Source organism: Ammospiza nelsoni, chromosome 28 (assembly GCF_027579445.1).
Source record: "Ammospiza nelsoni isolate bAmmNel1 chromosome 28, bAmmNel1.pri, whole genome shotgun sequence".
Classification (NCBI taxonomy): Eukaryota; Metazoa; Chordata; class Aves; order Passeriformes; family Passerellidae; genus Ammospiza; species Ammospiza nelsoni.
This window is the reverse complement of record NC_080660.1, coordinates 2,594,423-2,604,780: the sequence shown is the minus strand read 5'-3', so window position 1 is coordinate 2,604,780 and position 10,358 is coordinate 2,594,423. Positions and strand designations below refer to the sequence as shown.

At 60.7% G+C, this 10,358-nt stretch overlaps 1 protein-coding gene across 1 annotated transcript; it reads left to right on the top strand.

Annotated features, from left to right (window-relative positions):
• The first annotated feature begins 629 nt into the window (after positions 1–629).
• Positions 630–9,816, top strand: HCN3 (hyperpolarization activated cyclic nucleotide gated potassium channel 3). Its single transcript, XM_059490494.1, has 8 exons — positions 630–940; positions 3,319–3,748; positions 3,877–4,038; positions 4,843–5,061; positions 5,414–5,560; positions 6,817–7,057; positions 8,005–8,169; positions 8,699–9,816. Exons 1-8 carry the CDS (start codon positions 630–632, stop codon positions 9,814–9,816), a joined length of 2,793 nt encoding a protein of 930 aa, XP_059346477.1.
• The last annotated feature ends 542 nt before the right edge of the window (positions 9,817–10,358 follow it).

Below are 10,358 nucleotides of genomic sequence, written 5' to 3'. Positions count from 1 at the left end.
CCCCGAAGCCACGCCTCTCCCTCCTGACGGCGGCGGGGCCCTGCCGAGGGGCGGGGTCAAGATATGGGCGTGGCCTATAGTGATAATCCCGCCCCTCGCCTCCAGGAGCCCCGCCCCGTACCCGCCCACCGTCTCACTAAGCCACGCCCCCTCGTCGTCCTGCTGCCTGTGATGGGCGGGGCTACCAGACAGTGACCACGCCCCTTGTGTCTAGCCCCGCCCTTCTCTCCTTGAAGCCCCGCCCCTCTCCGTTCCCTCCGGCGGTACCGGGGCCGTACCGGGGGGCGCGTTCTCCTTCCCGAGGCCCCGCCCGCCAGCCCCGCCCCACCCCGCCCGCCGCGGGGTCCCGCCGCCACCGCCGCTCCGGTGCCGCCCGGGCCTCGCCGCTCCCCGCGCCGCCGCTACGGTGCCACCGGCGCTTCCCGGCTGCCGGCGGCCGCCGCGCCCGCGCCGGAGCGTGCGCAACAGGCGGGCGCCGGCGGAGCTCCGTGAGCGCTCGGTGAGCGAGTGGCCGCGGGCGGCGAGCGAGCGCCCGCCCGCCCGGGGCCGGGCATGTGCGGCGGGGCGGCGGGCAGGGCGCCCGGGCAAGGACGTTTGAAGGAAACGTGAGGCGAGGCGGCGGCGGCGGGATGGAGGCGGCGCCGCGGCGGAGCCCCGAGCCGCGGGAGAAGCCGCCGGTGCTGGACGGGGAGGCGGCGGGGGCGCCCGCGGGGGCGTCGGGCGCGGCCCCGGCCTCGCCGGCGGCGACGGAGCAGATCGTGGCGGAGGGCGAGGCGGCGGCGGCGGGCACGTTCGTGCAGCGGCAGCTCGGGGCGATGCTGCAGCCCGCCGTGAACAAGTTCTCGCTGCGCATGTTCGGCAGCCACCGGGCCGTGGAGATCGAGCGGCAACGGGTGAAGTCGGCGGGCGCCTGGATTATCCATCCCTACAGCGACTTCAGGTGGGACCGCGACCCCCGCCCCGACACCGGCACCGAGCCCCATCCCGGCTCCGGTGCCCGCCGCCGCTGTCCGTGGTGCTGAGCGCGGCCCCGCCGCCCGCCACCGTAGGGGCAACAAGTGCCGGTAGCCGGGGCTCCGCACCGGCCCGGGGAGGCGGCTGCCACCGCCGGAGCCCGGGGCCGCGCTGCCACAGCCCCTTCCCGTCCGGGGTTATCCCGCCCGCACGGACGGCTCCGTCCTGCCCGGCTCCCGCGGGCTCCCGGTGCTCCCCGTGCCCGGGGCAGCCCCGCTCCGCCGAGCCGCGGGGCTCCGCTGACCCGGCCCCGGGCGTGCGGAGGCGGCGGCGGGGGATGCTGGGCTTTGCCTGCCCTTAGAGCTCCCCCTCGCCCTTCTCGATGCTGTTTTTAATTCGACCCGGAGCCTTCATCCCCCCGGGACGCGGCTCCCCGCGGCTGGAGCGGGGCCGGTCACCCAGCGAGGAGCCGGGCCCGGCTCTCGGTGTCACCGGGATCATCAGCGGGAGCTCGGGGATGGATGATGTGGGAGGAACTGGGTGTCACGGGGATGTTGAGTCATATAGGGTGGGCTTTCTCCGCGGGGAACGGAGCTGCCAGGCAGTCATCTCCCGCAGCAAGCTGTGACATGGATGATGTCCCCAGCCTGGGGAGCGCAGCCAGCGCCCACTGTGGGTCCCTGGCACCTGTAGCCATCCCCCCTCACCCCTCAGCGGGTCCCTTGCACCACCCCAGCGTGACACCCAGCCCTGAGAGCCCCTTTTCCAGGGAAAGCATCCCAAAGTTTGTGAGCCTGGAGCTTTCCAGGAGCAGTTTCTGCAAGCAGAGCCGTGAGGGGAGCTGGCAGGTACACAGACAGAGGGATTACTCCGGTGTTTATCACATTAGGGAGATACATAAAGGCCATGGAGATCAGGGCCTCGAGTGTTCAGTGTGACACTCAGTGAAGGACAAGGCCTGTCCTAAAGAGCTTAAGCCTAAATCTGAAGTGAGAGCTCCAGGCAGGCTTGGGCAGCTGCAGGGACAGGCAGCTTCCTTGCTCGGCTTCTCAGGGCACAGCATGGAGGTGCAGGAGGAGATTCCTCAGCTGGGTCAGGCCCTTTCTGCCTTATTTCCTTCCCTGGCCCAGCAAATCCTGGCCACTGGCACGAAGGTGTTATTTGGGAGAGGTTCCTGACCCTGGGGTGGCTCCTGGCCCTGGGGTGGTGTCTGGATCTGACCTTGGAGTGGCTCCTTGAGGAGAGGGTGCCTCTCCTTACTCCCTTCAGGCTTTGGTGCTCTCTCTGAAGGAGCCTCTCACTGCACCACGACCTCCTTTCCCCTTCCCCTTCCCCTTCCCTTCCCCTTCCCCTCTCCCTTTCCTTTCCCCTTCCTTTCCCCTTCTGCAGAGATCCCAGTACCCGTGTCCCACCATGGGTGCAGGGTTGGAAATCCCCAGAGGTTTCTGCCACCTGCAAAAGCTGGTTTGGATTCGCTGGGCACTGAGAGCTGCCCTGAAATCACCTTTGGAGATCTGAGCCTACACCCACGGCCAGGGCTGGGACTAACAGGGGATGCCTGGGGACACCTAAAGCTGGGCTTGCTTTCCCAAGGCCCCGTGAGGGTTCTGATGGGGGATCCCAGGAGTGACAAATCTGGTGGAGGAAGTCGTGATGTGTCTGTGTGAAGCATGAAAACATCCCGGTGGCATTTGCATGTGACCAGGGCTGCTGGGTGTCCTGACATACCCAGCTGCTGCCGGCATCTCTTGGCTTTCCCTCCCTGCCAAACTCTCAGTCAAAGGAGGTGGATGAGGAGTGCCCTCATCCTGCCCTGTGCATGTGGCACCTCCTGTAGGGCTGGACCCTCCTCCCACCTTCCCCTGGTGCCAGCATGGTCTCTCCTTGCTTGGCTGCTGCCTGGCTCACCACAGCAGCCTCCCTGATCCTTTTGTGCTGTCCCAGGAGCTCGGCTCTCCGTTTGCATAACCAGCAAAGCTTATCCCAAATCCTGCTAAGCCAGCTCGGGTGGTGGCAGGGAGACGGCGGATGACAAGGGAACCTCAGGGGAGCAAAGCCCACATCCTCTCTGAGCTCTCCATGGGGCACGTGGCAGCTTTGGGGTGGGGGCATGGATGGGCATGCACTGCCCTGCAGCAGAGAGAGAGACAGCCAAGCTCCTGCACCCCCCATTCCCACACAGGGTGATTTCTGCACCCCAATTCTGCTCACATCTGTCCCAGGGTGTTAGTCATGTGTGTGGGCAGGCACGTGTGTGTGTGTCTGCTCAGCACCTGCCTCTCTGCACTCTGTCAGACCCTAACTTTGATCCTGGGTTAATTGTCTAACTGTGTCCTGCCTGTCCCACTCCTGCATTCCCCGCAGGTTTTACTGGGACCTCATCATGCTGCTCCTGATGGTGGGGAATTTGATCATCCTGCCCGTGGGCATCACCTTCTTCAAGGATGAGAACACCCCTCCCTGGATCGTTTTCAACGTGCTGTCGGACACTTTCTTCTTGGCTGACCTGGTGCTGAACTTCCGGACAGGCATCGTGGTGGAGGACAACACGGAGATCATCCTCGACCCTCACACCATCAAGATGAAGTACTTGAAGAGCTGGTTCCTGGTGGACTTCATCTCCTCCATCCCTGTTGACTACATTTTCCTCATTGTTGACCTGGAGACCCAGGTGGACTCTGACGTCTACAAGACGGCGCGGGCGCTGCGCATCGTGCGCTTCACCAAGATCCTCAGCCTGCTGCGCCTGCTGCGCCTCTCGCGCCTCATCCGCTACATCCACCAGTGGGAGGAGGTGAGAACCCCTTGGGGGCCTCCTGCTCGGGGTCCCAGGCCAGGCTGGGGGTCCCCAGCTGGAGGGCAGAGGGCTCTAAAGGCTGTTCTAGGAGTTCCTCTGCAGCTGTGCTCCTGCGTGTTCTCCAGATCTTCCACATGACGTACGACCTGGCCAGCGCCGTGGTGAGGATCTTCAACCTCATCGGGATGATGCTGCTGCTGTGCCACTGGGATGGCTGCCTCCAGTTCCTGGTGCCCATGCTGCAGGACTTCCCTGAGGACTGCTGGGTCTCCAAGAACCACATGGTGGTGAGTGCCCAGGCTGGGATGGTTCCTGGTGGGGAGAGGATTTGGTTCCCTGTCTCCCACCCCAAGGCTGGAGCTGCTGGGAGAGGTGCTGGTGGTGAGCATTGTCTCTGTGGTCACAGCTGTGAGATGGGGCAGAGGGGACCCCTGCATCACCTTCCCATCTCAACCCAGCTTGCTGGAATCAGGGAACAGGACACTGGGGCTCCTGCCTCCTTCCCAGAGAGGGGCTGGTGCCTTTTTAGAGCTTCAAAATCCTCTTCATGGAGGAGAATTCATCCCTTGGGGAGGGAACAGGACACAGGGGCTCCTGCCTCCTTCCCAGAGAGGGGCTGGTGCCTGTTTAGGGCTTCAAAATCCTCTTCCTGGAGGAGAATTCATCCCTTGGGGAGGGAACAGGACAGTGGAGCTCCTGCCTCCTTCTCAGAGAGGGGCTGGTGCCTTTTTAGGGCTTCAAAATCCTCTTCCTGAAGGAGAATTCATCCCTTGGAGAGGGAACAGGACACAGGGGCTCCTGCCTCCTCCCTAGAGGTGCAGGGTGCCTTTTAGGGCTTCACAGTCCCCTTCATGGAGGAGAATTCATTCCTTGGGGAGGGAACAGGACACTGGGGCTCCTGCCTCCTCCCCAGAGAGGGGCTGGTGCCTTTTTAGGGTTTCACAGTCCTCTTCATTGAGGAGAACTCATTCCTTTGGCCTTGGAGGAGCCTTGGTTTCTGGACTCCCCAGCTCAGGGAGGTGGGACTGGGGGGGTTCAGCTGCACAACACCTTCCACCAAACCCCTCAGCAGCGCCGTCCCTCACCTGCAGAACGACTCGTGGGGCAAGCAGTACTCGCACGCCCTGTTCAAGGCCATGAGCCACATGCTGTGCATCGGCTACGGGCAGCAGGCGCCCGAGGGCATGACCGACGTGTGGCTCACCATGCTCAGCATGATCGTGGGGGCCACCTGCTACGCCATGTTCATCGGCCACGCCACCGCCCTCATCCAGTCCCTGGACTCGTCCCGCCGCCAGTACCAGGAGAAGGTCAGTGGGATCAGGGAGGGAGGGCCTGGGTGCTGGGGAAAGAGCCCTGGCACAGCTCCAGAACCAGCTCGGCGCAGCCGTTGTGCCCTTCTGATGCCAGAGGTTGGGATCTTTGGCCTTGCCGCTCTCCCTTGGGTTGTTGGAGGTGGAGAGTGGGACCATATTGGTGTCCATACCGGGGGTCACTTCAGTGTGGCCCCACCCTGCCCTCTGCCCCCTGCATCCTCTCCTGTCCTTTGCCCCCGTTTTGTGTCAGGGCACTGGAGCAGGGGTGTGTGTACCTACACCACTGAGGGGAAGGGACACATCGCGCTGCCAGCTGAGCCCTGTGTGACTCCCCTTGTCCCCACAGTACAAGCAAGTGGAGCAGTACATGTCATTCCACAAGCTGCCCGGGGACACGCGCCAGCGCATCCACGAGTACTACGAGCACCGCTACCAGGGCAAGATGTTCGATGAGGAGAACATCCTGGGGGAGCTCAGTGAGCCCCTCAAAGAGGTGAGGGCAACAGGTTTGATGAGGAGAACATCCTGGGGGAGCTCAGTGAGCCCCTCAAAGAGGTGAGGGCAGCACTCCTGGGCTGGGATCTGGAGGGCAGAGGCTGGTGCTGGCAGGGGCCAGGCTCGGTGATGTCCCCACTTATCAAAAGAGGACGACCCCTGTGTGGGGAGAAATGATGAGAAGGACTCTATAATATCGGAAGGTTAATTAATTATTTTATTTTTTTTTTAATTTTATTTTACTATATTTTACTATATTATATCATATTACTTTACATCTACACTGAATTTTGCCAAGTACTCAACTCCCCACTTATCAAAAGAGGATGACCCCTGTGTGGGGAGAAATTATGAGAAGGACTCTATAATATCGGAAGGTTAATTAAATTTTTTTTTTTTTTTTTTTTTTTACTATATTTTACTATATTATATCATATTACTTTACATCTACACTGAATTTTGCCAAGTACTCAACTCCCCACTTATCAAAACAGGATGACCCCTGTGTGGGGAGAAATGATGAGGAGGACTCTATAATATCAGAAAATTAATTAATTATTTTATTATATTTTATTGTATTATATTGTATTACATTATATTACATTACATTACATTATATTACGTTATATTACATTACATTACATTACATCTAAACTGAATTTGCCAAGTACCCAACTCCCCACTTATCGGAACAGGATGACCCCCATGTGGGGAGAAATTATGAGAACAACTCTATAATATCAGAAATTATTATATAATATAATATAATATAATATAATATAATATAATATAATATAATATAATATAATATAATATAATATAATATTATATTATATTATATTATACTATATTATACTATATTTTACTATATTTTACTATATTTTACTATACTATATTTTACTATATTATATTTTACTATATTACATTACATCTAATCTGAATTTGCCAAATACTCAACTTTGTGCACAAGTGCTTAAAATCTCATGGCTCTCAGCCAACAGTCCTGACATATGAACACACTTGGCCCTGATCGGCCAAGGAAACAAAACACCACCACTTTGGGTAAACAACTTTCATATTGCATTCTACTTTTGCACAAACACAGGCACAGAAAATAAGATAATAATTGTTTTTCCTCGCTCTGAGGTTCAGAGAATGTGAAACCCAGAAATATTCTTGGGGAGAATTGTGCCTTGCTTTTCTCTGTGAAATGTGGCCACACCCGCTGATCTGCTCCTCATCCTCACCCCGCAGGAAATCATCAACTTCAACTGCCGCAACCTGGTGGCCAACATGCCCCTGTTTGCCAACGCCGACCCCAACTTTGTGACAGCCATGCTGACCAAGCTGCGCTTCGAGGTCTTCCAGCCTGGCGACTTCATCATCCGTGAGGGCACCGTGGGCAAAAAGATGTACTTCATCCAGCACGGCGTGGTCAGCATCCTCACCAAGGGCAACAAGGAGACCAAGCTGTCTGATGGCTCCTACTTTGGGGGTGAGGCTGGGCTGGGGGAGCTGGTGGACAGAGTAGGGGCTAAAAGGTGCCTGGGAGGAAAAGCTGGGGCATCCCTGGTGTTTCTGCCCTGGGAGGAAAAGCTGGGACATCCCTGATGTTTCTGCCCGGGAGCAGAAGCTGGGGCATCCCTGATGTTTCTGCCCTGGGAGGAAAAGCTGGGGCATCCCTGGTGTTTCTGCCTGGGAGGAAAAGCTGGGGCATCCCTGATGTTTCTGCCTGGGGCATCCCTGATGTTTCTGCCCTGGAGCAGAAGCTGGGGCATCCCTGATGTTTCTGCCTGGGAACAGAAGCTGGGGCATCCCTGATGTTTCTGCCTGGGGCATCCCTGATGTTTCTGCCTGGGAGCAGAAGCTGGGGCATCCCTGATGTTTCTGCCCAGGGCATCCCTGATGTTTCTGCCTGGGAGCAGAAGCTGGGGCATCCCTGATGTTTCTGCCCGGGAACAGAAGCTGGGGCATCCCTGATGTTTCTGCCCAGGGCATCCCTGATGTTTCTGGCCTGGAGTAGAAGCTGGAGCATCCCTGATGTTTCTGCCCTGGGCATCCCTGATGTTTCTGCCTGCCCTTCTCCTCTGGCCCAGTGCCAAAGTCTTGGCATCCAGTTAAAGTGCCAAAGTTTTCACCCCAGTTCTCTCTGGCTGGGGCAGAGGGAGCATCCACAGCTGGCCAGGGAGGAGAGGAGGTTAGAGCAGAACATCTGAGCCGGTTTATAGGATACAGGCACAGCTCTGGGAGGGAAATAGGCCAGGCCATCACAGCAGCCACACCTGGGGGTGTCTCCATGGCCTGGAGAGGGAGGGAAATGCCTGGCCAAGGAGAGAGGCTGCGGGGTCTGAACCGTGCTCTGTGCAGGGTGCTGGGATGCTGGGCAGTGCTGGGGGTGGCTGGCTGGCCGTGTCACCCTGAGGGCAGCCCCTGTCCCTGCAGAGATCTGCCTGCTGACGCGGGGCAGGCGCACGGCCAGCGTCAGAGCCGACACCTACTGCCGCCTCTACTCCCTGGCCGTGGACAACTTCAACGAGGTGCTGGAGGAGTACCCCATGATGAGGAGAGCCTTCGAGACCGTGGCCATGGACCGCCTGGACCGCATAGGTGAGGAGGAGGAGGGACCCCCTGGGCTCAGCACAGCCACCTCCGCAGCCACCCCCAGGATCCGCATAGGTGCGGAATCCCAGAACTGGCATGAGTGCCCCAACCCCGTGGGTCCCAGCAATGAGGATGATGGGGAGCATGAGGAAGGAGCCTGCCCTCTCTTTCCCCCCCAGCAAGATCCAGGCAGTGCCATAGGACAGGCTTCCCTGGGGAAATGTAACTGCACTGCACGGTCCTTGCAGTGTTTGCAGTCATGATATCTCACGGCTCTCAGGCCCACATGGCCCCAGACCCAGCTGCTTGTCCTCACCCTCCCTTGCCTGTGGAGGACAAGCAGGACCCCATTCCCCAGTTCCTTTGGAGTCAGGACTCTCCTGTTTGTCCCTGCTGCTTCCACTGCTCTAATCTAGACCCTTCCCAGGGTCTTGCTTGCCCTGGAAAGCTGGTGAGGTTTTATTGTCCCTGCCCTCCACACTGTCCCCAAGAGCCCACCCTCCCAGGGTCGGTGACACTCCTGCCTCCCCTCCAGGCAAGAAGAACTCCATCCTGCTCCGCAAGCGAGCCGAGCACAGCTCGGGGCCCCTGAACACCGAGATGATCCAGCAGATCGTGAAGCACGACCAGGACATGGCCCACAACATCCAGGACCTGCAGCAGATGGCGATGGGCCGGGAGCTGAGCGGCAAGCCGGTGATTTGGGAGCCCCTGGTGCACGCACCCCTGCAGACAGCCGCCGCCACCACCAACGTGGCCATCGCGCTGACCCACCAGCACAGCCTGCAGGCTCACATCTTCCTGCCGCCCTCCTCCATCTCCAGCCCGCTCTCTCCCGAGGCCACGCTGCTCACCAAGCCCGTGCGCCGCTCCCAGCCCAGCCTGGGCGGCTCCCGGCCCTCGTCGGTCAGCTCGCCCTCCGGGGCTCCGTCCCACCTGCAGACACCGGCCGCCGGTTCGCCTTCCTCGCCCATGGTCCAGCCCCAGGTACCGCTGGAGAGCGGCGGGGCCCAGAGACCCGGCTCGGGGGCTCAGCCGCTTCCCCGCTCGGCGCAGAGGGCGGAGATGGCAGCGGGGCCCAAGCAGCCCCCGGGCGGCCCCCAGCCCCAGCTCTCCCGCTCCCGCGGCGCCTCGGTGTCCACCTCGCTGCTGCAGCAAGCGGCGGGCGCCGCGTCCCCCAGCTCCGAGCAGGCGCTGCCGCCGGGGAGAACGCTGCACTACAGCCTGTCCCGAGCCACCGGCTCGCACATCTCGCTCCTGATGCATCCCCAGCAGCTGGTGAAGCACAGGAGCATCCAGGGGCTGCCGGTGGGGCGGCTCACCCAGGATGTCCGGCTCCTTTCTGCCTCGCAGCCTTCCCTTCCCAACAAAGTGGCGCAGCAAGCCGACGGGAGCTCCTTGAAGCAGGGCAGGAAATCTGCGGGGAACCTGGCCCGCAGGTCCTCGCCCTCGGTCGCCGGACTGCCGGCCAAGCCGTGCTCGGGGGTGGCGGCGCACTCGCAGCCCCCGGGGCCGCTGCCTCAGCCCGGCCGCTCCACGCCGCAGTCGCCGGGCCCCGCGTCCCGGCCGGCGGCCGCTCCCTCCCGCAAGGGCTCCGTGGCCTTCAGCCCCGAGGTGGAAACGGCGAAGCCCAAACTCCCGTCCAACATGTGAGTCCTGTTGGCGGCCGCACGGGCAGGAGGGAGCCGGGAGAAGCAGAGCATCAGCCCCGCCGGCTCGGAGGGGAAATGAGGTGAGAGGCAGCAGCCGGGGCCATGGAGGGGCTGTTTCAGGCACGGGGACACGGCAGGGATGGGCATGGGGCCGGCTGGATGAGGAGGGGGCTCTGCTGACTGCCCCTCCTTGCTCATCACCATCTGTGAGTTCTGCCCTCCCGCCGGAGGCATAGGACAGGTCAGATTGCCCAAACTCTGGCCTTTCTGGGGAGCTCAGCTCCCCAAAACTGCCCCTCGGGGGCTGGGCCCCCCACGCTCTGTGCCGTGTGTCCCACAGCCTGTCCTCGGGGCCAGGCTGACGATGGCAGCTCCTCCAGCTTGTCCTCTGTCACAGCAGGGGCTGCCCGATGCCCACCTCGGTCCCCAGACTGCTCTGCCCAGCCCCTGCTCAGCCCCTTTGCCTTCAGGGTGAGGAGGCAGAGGCACCCCCTGGTTCCTCTGCCAGGGTGGAGGGAGGAGGCTGGAGCCCATGGCAGGGGT